The sequence below is a fragment of the Neodiprion pinetum genome, chromosome 1 (assembly GCF_021155775.2).
Source record: "Neodiprion pinetum isolate iyNeoPine1 chromosome 1, iyNeoPine1.2, whole genome shotgun sequence".
NCBI lineage: Eukaryota > Metazoa > Arthropoda > Insecta > Hymenoptera > Diprionidae > Neodiprion > Neodiprion pinetum.
The window spans coordinates 36,222,510-36,250,325 of NC_060232.1; the positions used below are offsets into that span (position 1 = coordinate 36,222,510).

General features: G+C 43.5%; 2 protein-coding genes across 2 annotated transcripts; one reads left to right on the top strand and one right to left on the bottom strand.

The window, feature by feature from the left end:
• Positions 1-153: 153 nt before the first annotated feature.
• On the top strand, positions 154-4,557 carry LOC124210858 (transmembrane protease serine 9-like). Its single transcript, XM_046609311.2, has 8 exons — positions 154-374; positions 947-1,134; positions 1,366-1,712; positions 2,077-2,207; positions 2,874-3,017; positions 3,329-3,531; positions 3,646-3,992; positions 4,148-4,557. Exons 1-8 carry the CDS (start codon positions 222-224, stop codon positions 4,285-4,287), a joined length of 1,653 nt encoding a protein of 550 aa, XP_046465267.2. The 5' UTR covers positions 154-221; the 3' UTR covers positions 4,288-4,557.
• Positions 4,491-6,905, bottom strand: LOC124224835 (pupal cuticle protein 20). Its single transcript, XM_046637041.2, has 5 exons — positions 6,749-6,905; positions 5,943-6,204; positions 5,585-5,794; positions 5,199-5,450; positions 4,491-5,079 (listed from the first exon to the last, which is right to left on the bottom strand). Exons 1-5 carry the CDS (start codon positions 6,755-6,757, stop codon positions 4,952-4,954), a joined length of 861 nt encoding a protein of 286 aa, XP_046492997.1. The 5' UTR covers positions 6,758-6,905; the 3' UTR covers positions 4,491-4,951.
• Positions 6,906-27,816: the final 20,911 nt, after the last annotated feature.

Consider the following 27,816-nt stretch of genomic DNA (forward strand, 5'->3'; position numbering starts at 1 on the left):
TAAAGTAAGTCTCAGTAACTCGTGTTTTATACGACTGCAAGTATAGCTTATCAGTAAGTATTATAATTGAATTATTTTCGGTGATGGTGTTTCATTACAATCCGGTGAGCGTGTGCAATTTCAAGGTATAACAATTTGGCATGAACTATTATGTTTGCATTTCACGATTGCTCCGGATGGTGCAGTTATAATAAATAGTATAAGCTTGACAGTATCCAAAAATGATGGCACTGAAACGTATGGTTCTATCAGTTATCATTTCGTTACTTGACGTAACGTCGAGCTTCCTCGAAGCCGATGATTTACAGGAGTGTATCAGTTCGCAAAGAGTTATAGGCGGGTATTGCATGCCGATTACTGATCGACCGTTTCAGGTAAGTTCACACTAACTGATATGGACTCTACTACGAGGTGTATTGTTTTTAGAGCTACTTTTAAGAAATTTGGTCAAACTGGAGTTTACGGACTTAACGTTTTCTTGCTTTTATTATTCCACACGTCACGAAATCAGATCCGCGGATTTGATGTGGAAGTGTTTTAGGATTTTTCAAATTCCAACAATTTCGATGACGAAGATCTATCTGCTGTTAAAATCTTAAGGGACATGTAAAATTGAATATACCGGTCAAGACCGAAGACGCGATTATTCATTTTGACCAACACTGCAACCATTGTTATTAATCAACTTTGACGATGTTGTAGCTGTTACGATTTTTATCTAATTTAAGTACGATAATGGCGAGTTTTTGGAATTTTAAATTTGAATTATCATGAATAATTATTAATGGAACATACATAATCTAACGTGGTATACACAGATTCAGTAGACATTTTGAAATGTTAAAAATTGGAAATGATTATTGGAAGATACGGATTTGTGATTTCTTGTATACGACGTATTAATTTTGCTTCATTTTTATTTTTATTAACTATTCCGTTTGTCTAGGCATTGTTGCTTGTTGATAACCATGAAAAATGTGGCGCAGTGATAATATCTGAACGTTGGATTATAACGGCTGCCCATTGCGTTTATGGTTTATCTGCAAAACAAATTACTGTTGCGGTTGGATCTTCGAAAATTGGAGGAATCGATCAGCTTACTTATGCAATCGATACGGTTGTTCTACATGAAAAGTAAGCCTCGCTACTGTATCGTAAAATGTTTAATTTAATCTGGATACTGCAACGAAAATTTTTAATAATTTAATATACGAGATTCAAAAAAATGCCACAAATTTCGCATTGCATTTAGTCAGCTTGTAGAAAAGTATAATAAAATATTAGTGAAAAAGTGGTAATGTTTAATCCTTCTAAACAAGTTTAAATAAATCTATATCTGTAATATTATAAAAATCGTTTTTACAGCTTTATTTCTAACGAGGTGACGATGGAAAATGATATCGCTCTATTGAGGACGATAAATGCTATAGAATACAGTTCCAGGGTGCAACCGGTGCCTTTAAATCGTGTTTCACCGCAGCCAAGCGATGAGACTGTGGTTTCGGGATTCGGTGTGACGAATATTGACAAGAGCGTAACGTCAAATTACCTGATGGCCGTTGGTGGTAAAGTGATTGAGAGGAATGCGTGCAGATCCTTACTGAAGAACGCCGAGCCCCAATTGGTATTATCAAACGGGAGTTTTTGCGCAGGAGTTTTGAACGGGGGAAAGGATTCATGCCAGGGAGATAGCGGTGGTCCGCTTACGATTAGTGAGTACTATTGTATATAGAATATTGGTCCTTCCTGATTCAGAATCATAATGTGAATGTCAAATCGAGGCGTGTAAAAGAAGCTCGATCGTCTACCCATCGACTTCCCATCGCTTATCGCGCCTTGGGAATTAAGATTGAAGACTTTTTCGTATAACAGTTTTTACTATTACCTCGTGTTTTGCCACCTCGCGTTAGTCAAGAGTAATATCGCAGTAACAAATTTGATTAATTCTTATTGGCTTTTTGACTCGTAATTAGTAGTAACTTAAAATTTTTGACTCCTTGGTAGTAGGCGTTTGAAAACTTTCTTCCGTGAGGTCTGATTACAAAAAAAAAAAATCAATATGGATATTTCCTCCAGGCAATGTTTTGGCGGGTGTAGTGTCCTGGGGTTTTGGCTGTGGGCAAGTAATGATGCCCGGTATTTACACGGACGTGTCATATTACTTTGATTGGATTTTGGAAAATATGAACTCTGCCCCGGTGGACGAGTGAAAAGGTGGGCTGAGGACCAAGACAGTAACCGAGTATAATGTAATTAATAAAATACATGTGAAGTCTCGTTAATAGTCTTGTCAAGCGGGTATCGAAGCTCCTAATTGCAAAACTTCTAGGGGTCAAAAAGTCTGAATGGTAATGACAGGCGATTCTTGGTGCGCTAATTATTGTTCGTTAGTAAACAAATAGAATAAAAGTTGGTGAAGCCTTTTATTGGATGATGTGAGTGACCAAAATGATGCTTTTTTTATAGTTCATTGGTTTACTGTTTTATCCTTAAGTTATGTGTAATTATAACGATATCATCCAATCGAACGATAGTGTCTGGTACGGTTTAAGCTGTATCAAGCAATGGATGCTTCGGAATTCGGCGAAATTTATTAAAAGTGTTAACTACGTAGCGTTTATGGTTCTGAGAAAGTGTAAAACGTATTATAAGATATAGGCGATAATCGGGAGTTAATAAATTATACTACCAGGTACAGGCGACGGTTGATATGTACGCAATGTACGTATGGTTAATAAGTATTTGGTACGGCTGCTGACGATCCGATTCGTCAATGCATAGCGTACAAAACGCGCGGTACGATAACGCGCTCCGTGCTATAAGTCAATTGCCATGTACGTTCGTGCTATAAAGTACCATTTCAATTTCCTTAGCAGTTCTTTTTAGCACGTTTTAAAATGCTACTGTTACTACATCTCGTTCTGAACAGTGTTGGAACGTTAGCTTCTGGTTTTCAGGGATTGGAGGTGAGGATCGTTGGTGGACAAGTTGCATCGATTACTAATCGTCCCTTTCAAGTAAGTTACAGAAACATTAATAAAGTCAGTTACGTATCGATGACGAAGTCGCGATGATCCTCACAAAGACTGAGAATTACCTTATATCATTCCATGAGGTGTAAGCTTTTATCAAAACTGTCCTTCGTTTAGTACCTCTTATCCATCCTTTTTGATGCTTCTTGGTTCTTTGCATTGTCATACAAACGTTACGTGACTTCGGGGTGAAGTGATTCGGCACAGTCTTGCTACAATAGAGAGCGCGAAGCCATCAGGGCTGAAAATTCCGGTCATACCATCCAGATACTTGAGCATTAAAATCGGTTCTTTAGATATTGATTTACCGCAAAACTCCTAAATTCACGATTCCTGGCTGCGGAGGTTCCATCATTACTCGTCGTTGGGTGGTGACAGCAGCTCACTGCATCGCTCGAGTAGCTGTTAACGAGACGCTCATCCGAGCAGGGTCAGACGACATCGATAATGACGAGGGTGCGGTGTGGTATAGCGTTTCAAGGACCGTTATCCACAACGAGTGAGTGAATTTTTCCATTTTTTATGTTTACCTTCAAACTAAAAACATTTTATGGGATAAATGAATTTACGGCTATTCCTATGATACGAACACCGACCTCTACTTGGTATACAGATTCAATGGTATTGAGTGGGCAATGACCCACGATATCGCGATGCTGATGACAGCTTCAAACATCGTATTCGGTCCAACAGTAGCACCTATTCCAGTGCGGACAAAAAGCCCCAGACCATCGACTCTGGCCCTCGTTTCAGGTTTCGGTGTCGTTGCGGAGGGCGATGAGACTATGTCTAAGAAAATGAGACAGGTCTGGGTGACTGTGCTCGATCATGATCAGTGCATAAAGCTTCTTGACAATGTTACGAAAGCGCTGCAAGTTAGCGACACGCATTTTTGCGCCGCGTACTTACAAGGGGGCCGAGACGCCTGTCAGGGAGACAGTGGTGGTCCTATAACGATAGGTGAGTAGCTCGAAAATTTTCGGTGAAAACTAATAAACGGAAATGGTGATGACAACAACAGCAGTAAGGATGACATATGAAAAAAAAAAAAAAAACATAGGCCTTTGACTCGGCGCTCGGAGACTGAATGACATTTGAATTTTTTACAATTATAGGTAATTCTTTGGCCGGTATCGTATCCTGGGGGGTTGGATGCGCCAAAAAAATGGTACCAGCATTTTACACTGACGTGTCCCAGTTTGTTCCTTGGATGAGGAATGTTACCAAGAAATATTATAAACCGGTTACCCAATGAAGGTGTTAATAACAAGTACGAGTATTTAAAATGAAAAAAAAAATCACTTGAAACATCGATTGGTGAATCCTTCCCCATTGTTTTTGTTGACAAAACAGCATAATTATCCACCTTACGTTTCCTGCGCTTCATTTTCATTTCCAACCAGTAAGAGCAATAATGATTAAAGAAATGTTACACGATAAAAAATTGGGTCATTCGACAGTATTCAACAATTGTATTTCCGTTGCATGTGAACAAAGAGTTATATGTATCAGTATGGTTATTTCTGATATTCCGTGATTATTACGTATTTGTTCGCAATTGTGAAAATATGATTGTCACCGAATCGATTTTTTACCGCAATGATATTATGCACATCCTTGAACTGCATCAGAGTCGCGATTACATCGCATAATTACGCAAGCTCAAATCGTGAATGTAAACCTATCATGTTTGAAACACGATTTAGGAACAGGACGGGGATATATTTTTTGAAATAACCAAGTCGACGCGTTTTCTATAAATAAAAAAAGTAGCAAATACGTTATATTATATTATGTACATAAGTCTGCTGTTTAAAAGCAAGATTGAAGTTATACGTAAAGTCAAGACGAAGAAACACCGATGACTGAAATGTAAGTGCGTAGGCTGTAGCCGATATAATGTAACACGAGGGTCGATTCTAATATTTGTATCCACCGTTGGGGCTTGCCTGGTAAGAGTTTGGCCCCTGGTACAAAGAGTTGGGTCCACTGCCTCCACCACCGCCTCCACCGTTTCCGGATCCGCCTCCACGACCTGAACCACCGCCTGAAAGCAATCATTCAAAAATGAATTTCAAGATGGTTTGAGCGATGATTTACTCCAGCGGGAAAATGCGGATCTCACATGCCTCTGGCTAAGTTTATTATACATGGAATCTTTCTCACCACCCCCACCACCACCACCACCACCACCGCCGCTGTTTCCGCCTCCGTCACCACCGTCCTGATTCTCGCCTCGAGCTTCTGCAGCTAACGACAATTCGATACCGCGTTGAATTTCTGGCGGTATTGGCGGCGCCGTTGGAAGATGCGCACCCTCAGGGTGAAAACCGTCTGCGTCAGCGGTGTACGTCACGGTATATTGGGCTCCGTCGTCACCGGTGAAAGAAAATGATCCGCTCACCGACTCGGCCTCACCTGCAACCAGGTTTCAAAATTTTGCCAAATAGTTTCACAGTCGGTCTCGAAGCAATTTAAATTGTTACGTTGCCGTTAATCGCCACAGACCGTGAGATGGTCCGGATTCGGGACCGTTCGATTTATCTACTAACCCTGAAGCTGGCCAGATTCTTGGACACTTATTCCATTCGCCGTTTCGTAGCTGAACTGATAGCTTCCATCCCCGTTGTTCTCGTTCTGGAACGAATTAATCCCGACTTCCCCACCACTTCCAGCCCCACCGCCGCCACCGCCACCTGATCCAGTACCACGACCTCCGCCTCCACCCCCTCCGGAGCCACCGCCGCCGCCGCTACCACTTCCTGCGAAAAATAAAGACTCGTTAAATCACGTTGAAACTCGATCTGTTATACTGTTGGACCGTTATTTCTGGTCGATGCTCGAAACATCAACTTGCAAGTTCATTATTCCAAGACTGTTTTATAATTAGACAGAATTCGGAACACTTACCACCGCCGTATCCGCCGCCTCCACCACCGCCAGCGTTGCCACCAGGACGTCCTCCACCGCTTCCGGCAAATCTGTTACCGCCCCCACTTCCACCGGCGCCATTTCCTCCTGGACCACCCGATCCTCCGGATGTTCCTCGATTTGGTGCTTGAATGAACCCTGCGCCACCGGAACCTGACGCGCCGCCCGGTGGTAGGTAAGTGTTTTCGAGACGCGCGGTGTAGCAGGTACCGATTAGCGCGAGTAGCGCAACCGACGTGATCTGAGGGATGATGGACAAGGTCTGATCATTTTTTAGAAATTTCGTCAGGCAGTTTCGGCACTCGCAACGAATACCGTTTCGTCGATTTCATTGATTGTAAGAAAACTGTGATCCAAATTTGGGTGACAATTGAACGGTGTATGAATCCCGACGATTAGAATCCTGGGATCTGATTGACGATGTAATCATTGCCGAATGCTTTATTTATTCAATTAGTTTGCGAGAAAACAGAGGTACAGTTCGTTATTGAGGCTGCGAGTTCCGATCGGTGCAAAGCGACCTTAGCCCGCAAATCAATCACCGGAGTACCACTGACGGCTCAACAAATGGTGATGCTGTACGACGAGCGAAGATACGCGGAGGATGACGAACGTCGACAGTGGTCGCGGGATTGATTTATTGGCTAAAATATGCATTGTGATCGCGATGTGTATTCTGACGCGGATTTATGCCATTCGTTGAAACGAACCCGGAGAACCCAACCGAAACCCCCGGATCTGTTTCTGACTGGTGACGACGCACTGGTTAACTATGGTTGACGTACGGTTTTCATGGTGTTCTTTGGTGCCGCGGGCACTAAATTTCACGGTAAATCAGCCGGCGAACTCTCTCGATGAGTTCGTACAAGAACTGGGTATCTGCGAGATGCACCAGAGGAGGACTCCTCTCGGCGGTGTCTGATGGCTTGGTGCTAATCGTAGAGGAACTTATATACCTAACTATGAGCGGCTCGAGTGACGCTCTCGTCTCGGCGTCCCAGCAACCCGGCATTCGAGGGACCGTAGCTTTGGAGGAGGGCAAAGATGCGCCTGTCATTGCGTCATTGCCGTGATACGTGATACAGATCGTGGTGGTTAGTCGAGAACATACCTTACTCAACGAAGGTCATTCAATCGGGTCAATTGAAAGTGAACCAGAAAGTTCGCCTCCGAGTAGTTGCGGGCAACGGAGGTACAAGAGATGCGTCTTTAATTACCGTCCCATGCGAAATTGTTACCACCAGCTCGTTATCCGATCTACTCTATAAAGATCAATACTGCGCGCTGACTTGTCACGTCGCATCGATCAATGATGCATCGACGTCCGTGATCCTGTTCTGTTTATCCTCTTGGTCAAGTTATTAAGCAAGCACAATTCTGATGCGGCGAATCGTCAATCGCGCTGTTGCGGTGCGCTTTGATGAGCTTCGTCATACTTTGCTCTCTTCTCGTCTGCCCTGCGCTTGTTTCGCAAATCGGATGACTCGAGATGATTCTCTTTTCTCCTAACGGACCAGCGTGTCAAACGCAGAGTATGTGCTCACACTTTGCAGATAATTAATTGCGGCGTATTGAGAAATGCGCATGTGCCTGTACATTTTCAAGTGTCAATTGCTCTTCTGCAAACGAACAAATCGGTCAGGGCTGTCATTTACCCAGGGAGTGATTACCATAGTGGTAAATCTAGATGGTGTAGAACATACGGTTCACCGACGATTCTATTTAACAGGCAAAATATTATCAACGATTGCTGACTCAAATTCAATGATACGTACGCGGTGAGTATTTTGGGAAAGATCCGATGAACACCAAAGTTCCGGTGGGATCTTTTCAGGATTTTTGGGATAATCGTTTTCCTAATTCCTTGAATCGCGATTGTTTAGTACAGTGATTATCCGGGAGCCCGAAAGTATGAAGACATTTTATTGCATTAAAGAAATTGCACACGGATCTGGCGCACCCTGAGAGACGATCGGCATCGCGCCCATTTACTTTGTTCTTCCAAGAATCACGTGCAGTAAATTCTCATCATTACTTTCCCTTTATTTTCAATTATTCTATTCAAGTTACGCTCGATTGTCTACAATGCAGACTAGGCAATGGTCGCCGGTAATTTCGTTGAATAATTTCAGTATCGCACAAAGTGTCGGTGTTCGATTTCTCCGACGTAAGATCCGTGATACGAGTGAGTATAATGAATTAATTATTACCCTCGATGAATGCGATGCCAATCGAACGTCTGTTGTCATTCTACTACGGTATGATCGTGACTGCAATTAATCATTCGCATCGGATGCGGTAAGATGGAAATTGCATCTTTCCGTTGTCCGAAGAAGAAAGATGAGAAGTGCAACGTGATAATTATTGTCAGTATAAAATCACGGATATGACTGCGAGACTTTTCTCTTGATCCAAGAAATTAATTATCGGAGTTCCTTATTGGCGGACGAATTTCCCGCGATCTGCGCAGAAGTTGCGGTATAGGTACGTATGAGTCAATGGATATCGGACCGAGAATTGCACGATTTGTGCGATCGTGTCCTCTTCGTCCTTTTCGGATTTTTATCCCACAGGGATCTGCTCGTGTTATGCCATCAAGGCGAGGCAACGAACGAGAGGCTAGGAAGGCACGCGGATACGGTAACGAATAGTCATGCCGCTCTAGTGTCAAATGTTATCGATTGGCTATCGGTAAGAACAACAGCCAGTGTCCCAAGTTTCGTAAGAGCCTGCAAGAGACAGAGAAAGTATTCAACGATACGATTAAACTGATTTTTCCTCGTTATTTTAACCAATAATCTGAAGGGAAGAAGAAAATGTACAATAATTGATTAATGACTATTTAGCAACATATCGAAATCTTTGGTTCTATATTTTACATATACGGTATATTTTCTATAAATTCTGCTTATTCACAAGGTCCCATGCTGTTTCACATTTTATGAGCACACATATATATATATATATATATGTATGTATATATGAGGGAAGAAAAATCGCGTTCCTTCCTACTTGGAACGGTCGTTAAAACGCAGTAACCTGCATGGATATAAAACAGCGGATCCTATCGAGGCTTCCCAGGAGCATAGACACTTCGAATATTCGATATAATATAAAATGTCGGAGAATGCAATCGCGGTGTTTCAAAGCTGCAGTATAAACGATTTGCTCTTAGATTTTCGCTGAAAACCAGCAATGCGAACGTCGCAACCCCGTAGAGTACCTATAAATGTAACAGGTGTAAGGAACCTGCATCAAGCCTGGTGAAAACTGCGTTGTAAAAGAACGGAATAAAGAATTGCCCGGATTGATTCACAGCAAACGCAGTCAAAAGATCCGATCTGCTGATCAGTCGTAGAATTTTTATTCTGGTGTGCAACCGGCAATTAGAGGCTACTCAAATGGTGGGATTCTCTTCTTGGATCGCTGTGTAAGTAGCTCTTGATCCGCGGCTAATCTCACCTGGATAACACGGCCCGGTTTAACCCGAGCCGTCCGATCTGACGTGACCTTTAATTGACCTCGTTGATCGGTAGCGTTCTTGGGATCGCGTTAAACTGCATGAGAGGACTTTGACGCTCCTGGATCCCGAGGATCTGCGAACAGGAGCCTTACGTGTCAATCGTGTATCCGATCGCCGGCTAGACGGACGTCTATTCGGTAGATTTACTTACCTGCCGGAGGGATTCGCGGGATTTATGAGTTCACAGACGCCACTTGTGCCATCAGCTCGTTCTGAGTCATTTCATTTGCGCTAATGGATCTCTTATTGCTTTTTGCCTCGGGGCTCTTCTCCTTGTATTCTCTAACTCCCTAATGTCGCTTTTAATAAACTAGCTGCTTTTCTGGACAGGCTGTAATTAACAGGGTTACAATTTTGCAGAATGACTCACGCTTCGCTGATTTCCGCAAGGGTTTCATTGTCTCAAGTTATGTTCGTTGCAGGCATTTACACGCGGAAATTTGGGCGGTTTGAAATTATAGCTTAATCACTGATTAATCGATTTCCAAGTAACTGGGGATTCAAACATATGTGATTATTTTCCAGTCTCATAGAGAAATAATTTCAAAAGTTCGTCAACCATGGAACGATTGTATAACTTTTTGTTTTATTTTTTTTTTTGCATTTAAACGACTGCAGACTGGCGGACAAAGGGATAAATTCAAGTTTCCGTAACGAATAACAGAGCTTGAATATTTATAACTCACCGTACAAATGATAAGTAATAAGAAAGCGAACGGTGTGCATGAAAGTTAATTTTTTCAATGGTGAGTTGGTAGAACCAAAAAAGAATTGTTCGAACAAAAGAAAGTGACGAAGATGTGCAGAAAGTTGCGGAATTTGAAATCCTATTGAGAGTCGTTCGTCCCCCGGTCATTCGTTCTCGGGTTAATTATGCGACGAAAGTGTTGGACAGTTTGCTGGTATTCAATCAATCCGTGAAGGCAACAATGGGTTGGGCCTTGCTAATGGTTACCATGCAGTAGCAGTAGCGCAGGAACGATCGTATATTGAGACGGAGTACCATTTGATGGATCAGGTTCTAAGTCTGCAAGGTGCATGCCAAACCCAGCGAGGTTGAGGGGGTCATGAGAATGGCGTGGATGCACCACCGTCTAGTAAAAACGCAGTTCCTTTCGGGGCTTTCGAAAAAAGCCGAATGCCAGAACGTACGGATTTGCGTAAGAGACGTTGCTCACCTCCCGTAACATCCAATGCGTTACAGAGTTTGTTTATTCCTTCATTAACCATGGCTGTCTTTTTATTCATAGACCTAGGTACCTCGTCGACGCCATCATTAATTTATCCGGAACCTGGCGAAGCTATTCTCCGCTTACGTGTGTCAGTGTAACTTTATTCACACGATCTGACGTTGACGTGTCCGTATTCACCTGCGGCTTCTCTTACACTTGAATACAACCGACTTATCCTTCACTCGGGTGTTGCCTTGCTCATCTCGGCATCTAGACACTGGCTCCATTTTCTGTTATCAAAGTTAATGGTACTTTTTGCTCGTGTACTGCTGCGTCTGATTTTGCTTCTTGATCAGAAATTCGAAATTCATCGGCAACAGATCGTAGAGGAATGAGGAATAGTGTATATAGTGACAAGGGTCGGAAATTGGCGATCGTCAATATTTGGCCCGAGTCGCGTACAATAGTTTTTATAACAAGCGAATTAAAAGTGGTGGGCGATGCGTGGCAGTTTTGCCGGACGCGTGTGGCCCATTTTTCTTCCCGAGGGACGAAAGTGAGGCAATTGCGGGCTGCGCATGCGCGGACCTATCTTTACAACATTGAGTTGAAACTGGTTACTTTCGGCCCGCTCAACCGCTACGCAAAGCCGCACTTTTCATGCACGTATGAAAAACAATTTATACACGGATCTGTTCGATACGAAGTATTGATAAAATTATACTGAATTGAACAACATGTTATCCTTTATTAAATCGTAAATTTAAGCGATTTTTGAATTATACGTAATGTTTCTGACGAGCAATTATATAACGACTGAACTTTGACAGTTTTTATAAATTGTCTCCCACGCTAAGACGAGACTCTGAATAGAATTCTAGCCCATCAATTTCAGTTCCACTACTAAAGCTTGGTTGCATAATCTTTTTTGCGACAGTAATTGTTTCACCGCACGGCGCATGTCTGCTAAAATCTTTTAATTCGCGTTTAACGCGTGACCCGCACCTTGCGTGCGTGTCAGAAGATGAATAAGGATCGATGGACGCGTGGGCATGTGGCCGATTGCCCGAGGGCCGACGATCAGTGAGCAAGAACGAATCAGGCTCTCGTAACATACGAGATACTCCGTTTTGACGCGTGCACTGCACAGTCTCCGCGGATCTAGGTGAACTTTCACCGCGTTGTTCCAGAGCGATCGTCCGACCCCGTCGACGTTTTTTTGACGGTGGATCTCCAGGTCGATCGGTGCAGAATGATTTCCAGAGTGCAGTGATTAGCTTTTTCCCCAAGAACTGCGGGATCCTTAGTCGAGAAACGCAAAGCTCGTTAATGTTCAATTTACACAGTCGTCGGTTAAAGCCGCGTTATATAATATGACAGAATAAGGCGGACTTTGCCGCGTTGCGAAACGCGCCCGATTCTGTTTTCCTTTTTTTCCTCTCCCAGCGTTTATTGCAGTTGAATCCTGCAGATCCGCGATGCACGATCCGCGAAATCTGCTGCTCACCGATTCGCCTGTCCATCGGTTGTCGGCCGTCTTCGCAACACGGCGCGTGGAGAATCTCGCGGAATTGCAAATTCCCTTAAACTGGGGATTGCACAACCCAAGGAAAACCGCTTCATCGTCTCTTCTGCATTGGAAATTGGATCATCCTCGTCTCCATCGCCGCATTGCCGCCCGGAGGTTTTCTTAGCTGTGTCTGCAGGCGAGGAGTCGGCGGCTCCTCCAAAGGTCACGAGATGTATGCACTCGACGTTGCAAAAAGGTGTTCAACCTTTTTCTCGCGGATGAACTACTTGGTTGTACGTTCGTGGTGCGGCAGCAGCAGCTGGAATTGGATCATCCTGGGCTGCAATGCCTTTCGTTCACATGTATTCACCGTGCAGCGGCACTTCTCTGATCCGTAAAGGTCACGATGTGCATAAATATTCAAATCTGCAGCCTCTTCCCGCCGAGGTTACACATTTCATTCTTATTTACATCCATTTCCCCGAGATTGAATCAACAGTTATATCGCCCAACTTAATTATCATTTTCGCTGTATATCAGAAGCTGCAGACTGATATTGTTCAATAATTGTTTCCTTATCATCTCGTTAAAGCTTATGGTCGGCCTGCTATCAACTGTTTCAATTTCTTCAATTTTCACCGCTTCAAGCTCTCATCAATCTGCTAGCGCTTGTATGTGCCGCACTTCCTTGATACACTTACCCCCGATTTCACGCCGATCCAATCGTAATTGCACATTTTGCTCATTCATTCTCTTCACGGACTCTTCAAGCAACTTCACACGTTTGCGCAAAACTCTCTTTATACACTACAATATTTTAATTTCTTGAAACGGATTTTAATCGAGAATCATACCATTCAACCATGCAAGAACAAATCATCACTGTATAATATAGCGAGTTATGCTGTTGCACAAAGCCTCTAGAACGATTTTCTATGCCTGAAGTTATGCTGAATAGAAAGAAAGAAGGAGAAAGAGGAAAAACAAAGAAAACTTGGAAAAGAAAACCTTGAACGCTCGTTTACTCATGTAATAAGTACCTATTTATGTGGATATCAAGTTGTCGAGCAGGCCAAATGACCCAAGCTAATGGTGTGCGGCTCGTTAGCTATGAATCACGATGTTGTTGATTAATATCTCAATTATTACAAATTCATGTTTCTCCCCTGCTGTTTATGGTCTATTCGCTCGTGTTTGACAGGTGTAATTTCTCAAGTAAACGGTTTCGCGGTTACTATTTGGCGGGTGCAAGATTTCATACCGCCTAGCCTCGAGCTGAGTCTCTACAAATGAATGTTATGTTACCGCAATTCAGAACTAGTCAGTATATAAGTTAGCCAAGGTGTTTTGCTTAATTAATTATACCTGCATGTTGGCATAGGTCGCGCAACATCTAGCTCATCTAAAAGACTCCTTTTCCGCAACACAAATCGTCCAGCAGAAATTTCTCAGCTTCTCAAGTCTAAGTACATTTCAAACAATAAAAAAAATATCGTTAACAAACGAACAGCGAGACTAATAATATGTTTCTGACCAATGCAAAAGATTTACGGTAAAAGGATTGGACACACTGTCACTAAACAGGAGATGCGTCCTCCTACAAAATTCAATTCTAATTTTGCATTCTATGAACTCATTAAGTTACCTCGGTTAATCGGTGAGTACGATCCGATCCTAAGAATGCATTTAAATTCGCTGCAAAGTTCCCGCTACGGCGATAATAGTTCTCAAGTTCATTGTTGAGATGGCAGCACTTTCTTCGTGAAACTGTGACGCCATCTTTAGTATCATTCGTCATTGACGTGCAGGTAGCGTATAATAAGGCAGACTGTAACAGTCTGCAGGTACGGCAAATTTCGTAAAGTTGTTGATAACCGAGTGTTATATTCCTACGTACAGTGAAATTACGTGATCCGCAACGTAAGGACCCGTAATTATAGGCAATTCAGGCTGCTCGCACACCCTGAGCAGCTCCGAGTTTCAGATTTTTGGTTTGAAACCGCTACTGCGAAACTCGGAGCTGCTCAGAGTCGATTAGCATCCCCAGTTGCCTATAATTAGGAGTGCTTACGAAGCGCACGCAGGTAATGTCACGATACGTTTGACTGTCTTTGATCGAAGTGAATTTGAAATTGTTTTTTAGGCGCGCGGTTTGACTTGACATGTGAGCTTCTTTACTGTAGGTATTAGTGATTCGTTGATGTTGCCTTGGCTGCGTTCAACGTCAATTGATTTCGCTATTTAATCGGCCATTTTTGGATGATCTTCATTCACGTTTTGTTTGCGGAATACCCATGGCTTCGATTTCCGTGGATTTAAATTTCTGCTCTATTTTCTAGATCTGTGTTTCTAGCTTGGTACATATATCTTATATTGCAATGTATCGCAGTGTCATAGTGTTTTTTATACGATTACTGTTATTGGGTAGGTAAAATCATCAGTTTTTTCAGAATAAAAGTTGACTGATTGCTTCCATGGGTCAAGCTTAATTTTCATTTGGTTTAATTCTTTGCACACGTTTTTATACTTTTTTATGATATTCTTGGGTTTCGTATATGTGAGTTGTTTTGTTTAGGTCTTCTATGCAATCGATGCTATCAGATTCTTCTCCTTCGATCTTGCGAACATAGATATACATAGAATTAGTTTAAAGTGAATTAAAAAAATTCATCGGTCCGGTATTTTAAAAACTCAAGATCGCAACTATGAGAAAGAAATGTGAAAGGACTGGTTGCGTTTACAAAATGAACACCATTAAGTGGAAAAACTCTAAAAGTCCGAAATTTTATAGATTGCAGATCCATGTTCATTTCTGGGTTATTTCTCGCCTCTCATTCATTTTTCCCAAGCATAATTAAGATAAATAAAAACATTTTCGAGACCAGACACGCAGTATAATCTTTCATAAAACCAATGCGGACGTACTAATTTCGACATATAATTTATAGAGACGCATGTTGTTATTATTGCGAAACAGGATTATTAAGTAGCATTAAAATTGGAAAAAAGTTTTTACTCTGCGATCAGTTGTGCAAGGGAATGAAATACGGGAATGCACTCATCATTTCACTAGTCACCGGAGGAACGCGCGAGGTCGATCGGGGCCATAAGTAAATAGAAATGGAAAAGCCATGTACCTTATACCGAGGGTTAAAACACGATTGCCTCAACGCGTTGATGAAAACTGTGAGATTTCATAAAATCCGCCAATCGCATCTGCTGCACAAATTGCAAAATTTGTGTGTGTCGATCGATTAGCGAAATAAATTTATGAGTTCAATTAAAACGAATAGATTGTAAATTATCGATGCTATATTCGAACGAGGAACATTGCGAATAATTCTTTCCTTTTCTCTCACCTGTGCTTGTTGATTATTATTGCACGATCGCAGCGTTTATTATTGACTAACCGGGTGCGCTCTTCGATATATCCTTATTCATCCGAAGGATCAACAAACCCAGTGGTGACTACCGTCGATTTACATACCAACACAGCCAATTAGATGCGCGCAATGCAGGCGAACGTCAATCAAACCAAATCCTAAATCAAGCCTACGATGAGGAAAGGAGCAAAGCGCTAATAAGCTGAGCAACATCTTCATGCCGGGTTGATGTTTAACGCCAATTATGCAAAGCACCTGACAAGACAGCCGAGCCTCGGCCCGATGTTTCTCGAATCTCTAATTGTCCTAACGACCTCCGTCACTCGAGAGCCGTCAAATTCTGAATTAGAGCACTCAAATGCTGGGAAAATTTGCTACAACAATTAGCCGGTAATAATGCGGGAAGTGGTTTAATTGAAAGAGAATGTCAGGAGTCCGTAGCATTAGCCCAGCGACTGGCTGTGTTCGATGTATACCTGTAGATTTACGCGAGTTACAACATGCCACCTCTCGGTGCAACGGTGCTAAAAACGATTAAGTCGTAAATGCTATTTAAGCCGGTGTACGCGTTGATCGAGCAATTACCAGAAAGCCACGCGCAAAGGTGCGGGTATTATGCTTGAATGTAAATGACTCGGGATACCAGGTATATTTAAATCGGTTTCGTAATAGCGATATATTCTACAGCTATCTTGACAGAAAGTTTCTCGTCTGCGGGCCGTTGATTGAATTGCTGTATCTAATTGCATCGACTCCTGTATCAATTAAACCGGCGTTATAAATTACATACGATTTCAAATTGAAGGACACATTTTTCCAATTAAGTATAAACCTTGTCGTTGCATGATATTATTCGTTAACGCGGCTTACCTGTTTTTTGAAAGCAGTTCGATTAAGCATAATTCCTCAAAGATTTGTCAAACTGCTACACTGTACGGACTTTGGACATTTACAAAAGTGAAAGAAAATTTGATTTTATATTCGAAACTTAAGGAGGTATCTCAATTATCTGTTACAGGTGGAATCGCCTTACCGCGAGAGCTAATTAAGCCTCGTAGAATATTCGCGTTTCTCAACAGCTGGTAAGGTAGCACATTTTCCAAAGGTATATAATGTAATACCCTGAGGATCCGATTACGAGAAAATAGCGTGTAATTTACCGTCAGCACCAAAGCTAGAAAACTGTCGTTGTATGTACGTAAGTGTACGTGTCGTACCTCAGTATCCTTTGATCTCTTGTACGCGCAAGGGGAGGATTTATTGGATCAAGGGAAACAGGGAGAAGAACCTGATGCTGCCAAGCCGATTGTGGAAGAAATAAGATGAGATGAAATGAAACGAAACGAAAGGCGCAATCGCTTGAGGGATTGGAGATTAGTCGGTGAGAAGAATCAGACGATGGTTATTAATAGCTGTCGAGGCTGGATTTCGTCTCTCGTCTACATACATACGTAATAAGAATCGGAGGATGTCGTGGAGGCAGGCTCCACAATTATTGTCCTGGATATCAAAGGGGCAGAGAATTTGAGAAGCTTACCAATATCCCACAGGTGTTAGAAATTACAGGCGAAACGTGGAAGGCCCGTTACGCCCGGATAATTACTTTATCGGCATCAGTCGAAGTCTGATACCCTGCAGCAGGCAGGAAAAGCATATAATACCATGTTTGCTCCGTCGCGATAAGCCTGAGACAATACCAAAATCCTTTGCCGTGACACGTCGCGTACTGAAATTCGTCGAGTCGAGTTTCCCTGCCCCAGGCGAATGCTGTTTGATACCTACTCACGATTAGATGATCAATTAATCGGAATAGCTGGGTATATTATACTGCGACACGCGGGATCACAGTGGTGAATTTTCGATCGAAACGGTTCCTCATGGTCACCGGCGTAAGTCAGGTAGAACACTGATCCGTAAATCACGCTCTCCGCTCCACGTTTCGCGCATTCCGAGCTGCTGCAGAGATATTGGCGAACGATAAGGGGACCGGGTTTTGCATTGCTCGATAAATTGGTCCGGAGCTGTCTCCTCGATTTCTATCTGATCAATTAGAAGTTAGCCAGAAGTCACCGTGTTCCTTGGCTACCCCGTTCAGTCGGTAGACTGGACCACCAACGCCGAATGGCAAACGTTCTCCGTTTCCGTTTCTTCGATCTTGCCGTCTTTGTGGACCTCCTACAGCCTCCAGAAGCACGTTCGAAACTTCGCTGACACTAATAAGGTTGCTCGATGTGATTGACTGCCAGCAGCAGGCTGGCCGGCAGGTCTTGAAATCCGGATTCGATGCGCTGCGGGCTGCAGAATGATCGTTTGCGATCTGACGTCAAACCTGTCGCGACATCCGACGATCACTTAGTAGAGATTGCACAAGGGGCGTGTAATTGTACGTTTGATTCAGTGCTTATTCAACAGCTTGTGATATGATGATTCCAATTTAGGTATATTAATGAGAAATTTCTACCACTGTCCCTTAAGACGCCGGTAGAGCCAATTACCACCGGCTCGTTTGTACTTTCATGGCCTCCTCGAGGCTTAATCCAATTATACTTTGGAGGAACTTAGCGATACTCGCACTGACAGTGGTCTTAACTCGCGGCTGCTCAAAACCACAGCTGGACCACCGAATGTCTCCGTTTTCAGTCCGAAGTCCTGAGGACAACTAAGGCACAACCAGTGACCACGTCCGTTCCAAAAACGCATTCACCTCTGCGGCCCATAACTGCATGTATTGAGACATCATTTTGTACCTCGTAATCACATGCAAGAAGTAAAAGTGGATGAGGATTACAAAGTTGTTGATTATCACGCGTTGGGAAAACTTTCAGATATAGTCACGGTGTGTACTATAAAATATTAGCGAATGGACATCGTTACGAAGGCAGTTTAAATATTGGTGAAATGAGAAACAAAAATATGCTGCAAGTAACTATTTAGTGTAATTAAATAATTGCGACTACTACGATTTCTGGTTATCGCAACGTCAAATCTTGTATATTCAGGCTAATACATTTTCAGTTGAACGAGAACTTGAAATTGTTTTGCTATTGCGTCAACGTCAAATTATCACAATGTAATGGCAAAGAAGTGCGTTACGAGATGACCAAAATCTAACAGAAAAGTAACATTATGCTAGATTTTATACACTGAGAGAAATTTTTAGTTACTGTTGTTACACAGTCCGCAACTATTTTCATTTTTTACCACAAGAGAAAAATATAGGTAGTTGTAGGTACAAACCAAAAATTAGTTTTGTAGCTGTAGCCAGGAAATCTACTTACTATATTTTCTTGTAACTGTAGCGAAAATTTGATTTTGGCGCAAAAATAAATTAATGTTCGTGCCTTATTGAACTAAGAGTGCACAGCATTAATATTTTATAAAAATTATCCAGTAACTATGAGAAATGAAATTTTTCTCATTGTGATTACAGTTAAAACGCCTCGTTCAAAAGTGATTTTCTTTTCTTTTTTATTCGAAACTGTATTTTTTGGCTGCACTAAAAAAATGGAAACAACTGCCAATGACCGTACAGTAACCAGATCTATAAAATTTCTCTCACTGTTACACGTTTGCACATCGCGTTACAGGGATGCTGAAAGTGGACTTGGCCCTTCATCCCAGAATCAATCGATCTTATTCGGATCGCCCGCATTGGTGTGGTACATGCAAGATTCATTTGGACAGGTGATCTGGCGACCGTTGGAGAGCCGGTGTCGGGGTAAAAATGTCAGAGGACCATCACGCCCCTAGGCGAAGAGCCGCAGGGTCGATGGGGAGCGGGTCCCGCACCCCCGGAATCATTGATTCGCAGTCGGCTTACCGCGGTTATGAATCACGCCTGGGCGTTGACAGATGGAAGCTCACTTGCTCGTGCGAATTTCCCGGGTAAGAACGACCCTTTGACGGACGTGTTGGCGAAACACACTCGGTGGAGAGCGAGGAAAAAATTTTCTGCCCAGCGCGCCGCTCTGGCAGTGGCTGATTATGATGAATCGTAATCGGGGTTTGGAATTAATCTTCGAATGTAATACTGGTCCGCTGATGTGGAAAAACAGTCGCTCAACAAGGAGAACGTTTCTGATTTGAGGTACAGTGATTAGTACAATTTGACTTTGACTCCGTGCGGTATTCAAGGGTACATTATTCAGCGTCCGCACGTGCAAAGTACGTCGGAAACGTTGATCGCACGTTGATTCCTCGCTCCTCCGAGTAAACTTGATGAATTTCGTTCAGCCATGGTCGCGTTTACGGCGTTACACGCTACGCGTGAGACACTCATCGTCAGACCAGTGAAAAGCGCCCGGTTTTGTTCGACTATGGAATTATCTGCCGTCAGCGAGAACGCGATTAGAAATTTGAGCCGCTGAAGCGAATCAACGGACTTTACGGAAGTCGCCAACTTTACGAATGACGTTGCAATTCCCTGGGCTGACATGGTTCTTAACGGTTCGGTTCATTCGTCGCTTGGATGACTAGGCAAATGGGCTATCATCGCAGTTTATCCCGCAGACACGTATCGCCGCCCTTCGTCTTTATAATCACACGTGCGGATGTAACAAATTGACGGCTATAACTGGTATCCTCGGTGCATGAAAACACACCATATTGCATAAAGGGCCAAATGCAGTAGCTGTTAAATGACACTTTGCGCGCAGCACGCTGATGTATATTAAGAAATCGTTAACAACCCATGATATTCTCCATACTCGTCAACTTTTCATCATCCGCTACGCAAGGTGTTGCAATTTGGAGGAAGGTTACACAACATGAAACGAAATTATCAGACATTAGAGGGCAAAGAACAAAGGTCGAGGGTTGCGTTTCACGGCGCAAGGGTGTCAAAGAGGGGTTCAAATGTAGCATTAGGTAAATTATGGACGGCCCTTCACTGCCCTGTAATATACCTGACCCGTGGTGCGTTGGTGTATCGATCGACACTGCAGTGGCCCAACGTACTACCCTGCATATAGGGTCGAAACAAGGGAGGTCTAAATTGCACTAAATACTCGTCAACGGTGACTTTGTCCGCTCGATCTAGCGGAAGGGCGAACCTGGAGGAGTTTCAGGAAAATTGAAGTTAAACATGCGATGGCCGAACAACAACCTCGGTCCTTCGGGAGACCCGTTAACGTACCTTCGGCCAGACGTTTGTATTGAAAAGGGTCCACTTCTCTCGGGGTTATATTCGCCGTTGAACACTGTCATAACGACCGCCACTAGACTCAGGGCTGAGAGCAAGCTAATGCTCAACTATTCGCCGGATGGAACCTTGATTCGTTGCAATTACGAGATGTTCCTGAACAAATCGCAGCAAAAACCTTCGAGTGGTCCACGAGTTCTTTCACAGCTGGAACCTTGCCTGTAATGGAAACCTTTTCTCCCATACCGAGTCGGCGAAGAAAAAAGATAGGGCGATACTTTCACCTCGGACAAACTAATTGAAAATAACTTCAAGGGTTCCGCCCGGCATCCCTTTGAACGTTTCATCCCTCTCCACCCTTCCTCACCGACCCGGGTAACCTGGAGCGGCTTCCTCACCGAGCCGATCGTTCTCCACCACCTGTGAATGCACCTTGACGTGATGAACGCCCACCGCAATTAATCAACCCGTCTAGTCGTAATTATTACAGCTAGTAGGTACCCGCGTGTGTAGCGTAAGCTGTTAAGCCCGTTTCACCGGGGTGAAACGTCATCCCCGTTCGAGGTTTGGCTGTTCCTCCGGCATGGTGCACAGGGCAATTCGACAATAAGCGCAGCGGTGCTCAGGGACTAAAAGTAGTTTGACCTCCATTGTGCACGCGCTAGTGTTCACTATTTATACACAGAGCAGAGGCGCCTCGATCCTATTACATCTACCTGCCTCGTCGAGAGCGATCCATTAATCCGTCCTGCAGCGACCGATCAATGCTCCACGAGAGTCTCCGGCCTGCGGGATCCGGGCCTTCAGCCCCCGGGTCCGGAGCTCGGAGTGTGTCGGAAGCCATCGAGTGTTCCCCAACTTTTTTCATTCCTGCCTGCATATCTCGCAGCGGGTAAATAATTACCGGAGTAAAGCGGGGCGCCATTAATACTCGTTAACCTGACTTTGTGTGGCCGTTGAGGAGGGAGGCTTGACCCGGTGCGTCAAATATCTCGAATCAGTTCGTGCCGTCGCCCCCGGGTTTTTCGGTACCTGTATTGTTTTTTTTCTTTTTTTAATTTTTTCTCCACTCCACTCCCCGCAGCCACGGGAGCCGCGTGCTTTCACCTGACTTTTCGTTCTTTGTTCTTTCCATGTTTTACTTTTTCATTTTATTCTTCTTCTTTCGCGCTATGTACACGTGTATGGGGGGGTTTCTTTTTTTTCTTTTTTCGTTCGTTTGTTTGCCACTCTTTTCATTTCTCTTTGTGCACGGTATCCCGTCGACGCCCGGCGACTTTCTGCACCGGGGGATCGAACGCGTGATACCCCAACTTTACAGAACTTCAAAATTACTTTTCTCATTCTTTCTCGCGGCGTTACAGCGCCGCTTCTACCCTCCTACTGACGTCGCTGTTTCACTGCGCGATATCCTCAACACTCTCCTTCGAGCTCCATTATTATATTATATTTACCTCTCGAATGACAAGACGAGTGAATGTAAATAAATGAATAAGTAATAAGACATCTTTCGCGGTGTTCCAAGGGAACCGGCTGCTGATAAAGCTTTCGTCGTTCTCTTACCACTCTGCGCGTCACGCTTTCTTTTCACATTTCGCAATTCCTTGTTCCAATACCGATGCAAAAAATGCAGCGAGCACCAGTCACAATATTCTTTGGGATAAAAATTTTCCAATGTGCGTTTGAAAAGTGGCTTGGAGGTTAAAAAACAAGTACGAAACGGAGAGCATTCTCCAGGATATAAGGAGGAAATGGCCGTGCACCACAGTTGCATTTACTCTACACGTCCGACTTTTCCGATCGATCAGCTGCCGTTCCTGCAGGATGAAAAACAGAGAGAGAAAGAGAGAGCGACAGAGAGATACAGAGAGACGAATTGCGCGGGTAAAAAGTTTCGCCAGCTACTCAATGGCTGATGAGGTAAATCCAGACAAATAAAGTCCTGCGTGGCTAGCCGTTCGGTCGAGTCTGATACAGATAGCCTCGCGGCTAATCCACCGCCGGGCTTTCAAGATAGGAATGAATTATGCGTCCTGCAGCATCGGACGACTCTTTTCGAACAGAATCTGGACAAAATAGCCCGAGATATAGATGGGATTCGGATACTCGTGCGTGTATAGGAGTTACGGCAGCTGGGGGAATATCACAATTTCACAATTTCACCCTCTCGAATTTCCACCTCTTTTCGTTTCGCCGTTATACCTACGCAGGAATTATTAACAGAAGACCGCAAATAATTATATCATACGTACGCATAGTTGCCGCATTAGCGTTAATTTGGATTCGCATATTTTAGCAAAATACTTGCGGTCCGTACTTGCCGTATGAGCTTGTGATCACGTGATCACAGTGCGGTTAGACACAACGTAATATCGCAGTTTGTTATCCCGGGGATTGTCGGGTCTGAGGTTTTATCAATTATTTATCTCCAATTGCCCGGCTGCATTAAATAATTGATGAACGAAATTTTATTCGTTGTTGAAAATTATCCACATCGGTACAGCTGCGTAACAGTTGCTTGTTTGAGGCCACTTCCGTTCCGTGATTAAATTAATTAACGAATGCGAGAGAGAGAGAGAGAGAGAGAGAGAGAGAGCTTTTCGATTACAGAGAAACAGCGCTGCTCTTCGCCCAGCTCGCAAATATAATATACAATACGATTATTACGGGTTTTGTGGTAATCAGAACCATCGGCATTTGCGGATGAGGAAACCCAGTACAATTGTTATATCGAGTTGCGGGAATTTCGTTTAAAATCTGCAAGCAAATTCCCAGCCACGACCACCCGGAGGAATTAAATAATTAGTAAATGGCAACGCGCACATGTAAATTAAATCGTCAGTATTTTTCGCGCGTGCATGCGAATAATGGTTAACGTCTCTGGGCGAGTTGTACGATATTCAAATTGAGAGTTTCTAACACAAGTTGAGGTTCTACACCTAGATACGATATCGGAGAATTATGTTAACGGTGAGAAAAATTGTTTTTTTTCCACTCTTCTCTTCCCTTTAATTTTTTTGCCCCAGCGATTTTGTAAAGGGAGGAACGCGCAGAGGCTGATTAAATTCGTTACCGCGGTTGAAAAAGAACTTCCCATGAAATTTGATGTTTGGATAAATGAAGTTGAGGGGGCTATTTTTCGACCGCTAATGACAGGCCGTGGTTTTCACAGCATCTGTACAGCTCGCTCACTCCGGTGAAGAGAAATGCGAGACATTTGGTGAGGCGGGGGTGTCTTAAGTTTGGTGGTAAAACGAAGGGAACGGGACGGGATGATCTTTCGGGGAAAATATTCCGGGCGTAATAAAATTAATCAAAGTGTAATACTCGTTCGCAGAGGACGCCGAAAATATGCTTCGAGGTCCCGGCAATAAAGAGTTCCGCCGGGACGGTTATGAACAAAAGTAATTAGCAGGCTGCCGCGGTGAAGAGGGGAGGAGGGAAGAAGAAGCCTCGGGAAATTAGCCATCCTGCAAGACGAGGCCGGCTGTCATCGTCACGGTAGATTATACGTGTCTATAAGGGCGCGGGGCGTTCGGTTCACTTCTTCTCCGAAGACTTTCAATTTCGGTGCTTAATACGTTCGCTCTCCGAAAGCACTGCGCGCCGTGCGGAGTTAATTTCGCCAAGTTTCGCAAGGTGGAAAGCGATTTTCTACGTCTCTAGGAGCCTCCGGGAATCCCGAAGTTGTTAGTTACAGTCGTTTTACACCGCGATTTCTGTTCCTTTTTAGGAATGTGCGTGTAATATACCTACGAGTATATACTTAACTGCGGACTCAGCTCGTGCTCGAGTACTTTTAGGTACGTAGGTACTTCGTACTTCGCTCGGTTAAATGAGCACAGCTAGGCGCTATACGCGCGCTGTGCAGCTTCTTCGAATATCTATCTAGAAAGTGAAAACGGAGAACGAAGAAAGGGTGAGGGTGAGGTGAAAAAGAGAAGAAACCACTTTTTACCATAGCGAAAGCGGCCTCCCGCGAATACGGTGGATAAATTATGTAAGCCGGGAGGATTTTTTGGATAAGGTTATACGGCCGTCTCGGAATATAGAAGGTTGCAAGGTGATTCTATGAAGATGGGTGGTGGAAAAAATTCATACGTCGATTATCGGGGATACTCAGCTATTGCAATAAAACTTCTATAGCCATCAGGCTGGGGAAAAAAATTCAGATATTCAGCATTCAAGGGATAACCAATATTATAGATGGATAGATTTCGAAAAACGAGAAAAATACTTTTCAATTGTTTCTTTGTTTCTACTCGATTTTCCGGGACGTTGATTTGTTGTAATCTTTAAAAAATATCCCCGGAACTTGCAGTGTGTTATTGAGTCTAATTTTCGACCGTAATATCTACTCAATATTTGTTTTCAATTTATCAATCCGAATTTCCATTCCAACAAAAGTGTTTCAAAAAAAGAAGAAAGAAAATTGTTGCCCCTATATACCACTTGGCATCGCAGCTGGGAACGAGCCGGTTGATTTATTTTTATCCACGAGCCCTTCATCAGCGAGTCCGCGAACCAACTTGAATTATATACGCGAGGGAAAGCTTGCCGTAACAATCCAAATTGTATATCATACGAGTATATATACCTGTATAGGTATAAGATAAAAGGGGATAAAGAAAAAGACATAATTAGCTCGCGATTAAGGGGTGGTAAATCAAGTTTCACTTTGGCCCGCAGTATATAAGGCGTGAGAAGACAGCGGTCATAGTCTCTCTTTGGCGGTGCGGAGAGGCGCGAGGCGGGGAAAGAACGAGAGATTTAATCGAGAGAGTAAAAGAAATATTATTTCATCCCCAACGTCCGGGAATCTCTCACCCCTCACCCTCGGCTTCGACCCTCCTCCAGGTCAGCGGCTCGGCGTGTCTGTGTGTGCAAAGCCGGACGTCGACGCCACGAGTGGAGGACGAGGAAGCGGAGAACGCCCTCCTGCAGCGGTCCGGAGTCGAGAGAGGAATTAATCAAAGCGGTGGCTTTGCTGCAGGGAGAGAAGCGACTCCGGCGAGATCGTCGAAGAAGCCGAAAGAAATAATATAATAAATAAACTTGCGGTCGTCGAGGAGAAACTTCTGCATGACACTCGTCGAAGTGGCGCCGTCTCCTCTTCGCCTGCCGAGCCTTTCGGCGTGTCGCTTGTTTACGGTCGGAAATCACCGGATCATTTGCGAGTCCTGGTTCGATGGTCTTTCGATCCTACTTCGAGGTTGGACCACGAATTTAGTCCGAAATAGGGCTCTGAGATTCATCGATTGATCCTAGACTTGGATTAATTAGCTGAGGATGATTGATTGAAAGTGGAATTTATTGAAGGGACCGATCCATCGATTGATCGGAAAAACAAGTAACTCAAAGAGACGATTAATCGATCAGTTGCCGAGTCCTACATGCATGAACACAAAACGTTGAATCAAAGCTTTAAAAACTGGGTAGGGGTCAAAACTTGGATCGGGCGATATTGCGAATGGCCGATGTACAGAAATTTCAAACATGCAAAAATAAAATAACGAAAGATTTTGAATAATTTAACATTCGTTGCCCTGCAAGCTTGTGACTTTAGTCAGGAAAATACTTGGATGTAGTAAACGTACGCCTTTATTAAAATTCACGTTGACGTTAATCGAAATTTATTTCAGAGTATTTGAGGAGTTCCATTAAAGAAAAGTCGACGAATACGAATTTGGTTTAAAAAACAAACGAGCAATAATATATTATTTCTGAAACGATTGACAATCGGACTTGTTTAGTTTCAACATCTGGTACTGATTTTCCTCATATTGGCGAGACAGATTTTCGTTTCCGTAAAATTAATCTCAATCGACTTCAGCCGGACGGTTTGAACTCTGATTGAATAAGTTTTATCTTTTTGATCAATATCTCGACTGCAGGCCTGCACGGTTGATACATCCTTGAGACACGATTTATCAGCCGCGTTTCATATTATATACCAAGCAGTTTTCTGCATCGCTCCGAAGGATCTGCTCCTCGTTCCGCCCCGTTTGCCCGGGTAAATGCGACGTAATTGAGCATATATAGCTTGGTAACGGAGAATTAATGTCCCCAGGGTCTTTGTGTACCTTAGCAGCCTTTGTCGACGATCGCGAGTCCCGCCATTGCGCGGCTCGGTTCCAGAAGATGAGTGTCACTTCTCGAGGATTCTTGACCGTCCAGGAAATCCGGGATGTTTTATGTTTGGGGGTCAAGATCGAGGGCTGGCGAAAGGCTCGCTCTTCGTCCTCCAGCGAAATTTTTCACTCCGATACTCAATTGGTACTTAAGCGTGCAATTATTCTTTTCTTTCCTCGATGACATAAATGGTTTTGTTAATCGGGCTTTCAGGTATTCTTCGATATTGCCGGAAAATTTATACGAGTCAAAGTTTCGAAATGAAGAATTTTTTTTTCCAAAGAGTAGAAACGAATCTATCACTGTTAAACGAGATCGACGGATTTTCTTGTACTCGTAATTCACCCGTTTCGATTGTTGTAACGCGATATAGACAAACGAGTGAGTATTCTCTCGTGAATAAAATTCTTTCTCCTTGTACATACACTGATAATTTCCGTACGAATAACGCTTATAAATTACAATTATGTTTCGGATGTGTTCAAACGTACCTGAAGCTTCGTTTTCTAGTCTTCCTCGTCTTCGAGACGGGGAGTCGAGGCACAGAATACGGTGTTTCGATTGTAATCAAGATGAACACCTGTCGCAGTGTAAAGCCTGGAGCCAACCCGGTATTCAAAACCTCTGCAATCGCCTCAACAATCTCCGTGTTTATAATCTGAAAGATTAATTGTTTAGTCCGTTTGTATTTTTCGTAAAACAGAGACGTATAAAAGCAGGCTGCAACGGGGTTCGGTGCGACAATACATTCTATGCGCAAGTTTTTTTTCCTCCTCGTCTCTTTTTTTCGACTTTCAAGTAACTGATTCCCCGGTTTAAAAAATGGAAAATTTCAGACCGCTAACACCGCAGAGCGGAGCGTTCGAAATTTGAACGAGGGAGTTGAGAGGGCGGAGTTGGCTCCTTGAGCTCCTAATGGAAGTACTTGACCACACTCACGCCTCAGGCCAAGAGGTGTAGGCTAATGCTCACCCCACTCAACCAACTACGAGG

Coding starts and splice junctions, on each gene's coding strand:
- LOC124210858 (XM_046609311.2), top strand. CDS start 222: ATGATGGCACTGAAACGTATGGTTCTATCAGTTATCATTTCGTTACTT. Junction 1,713..2,076: donor CGGTGGTCCGCTTACGATTA/GTGAGTACTATT, acceptor TATTTCCTCCAG/GCAATGTTTTGGCGGGTGTA. Junction 2,208..2,873: donor ACTCTGCCCCGGTGGACGAG/TGAAAAGGTGGG, acceptor CAATTTCCTTAG/CAGTTCTTTTTAGCACGTTT.
- LOC124224835 (XM_046637041.2), bottom strand. Junction 5,451..5,584: donor AGAATCTGGCCAGCTTCAGG/GTTAGTAGATAA, acceptor ACCTGGTTGCAG/GTGAGGCCGAGTCGGTGAGC. Junction 5,080..5,198: donor TGGTGGTGGTGGTGGGGGTG/GTGAGAAAGATT, acceptor GATTGCTTTCAG/GCGGTGGTTCAGGTCGTGGA.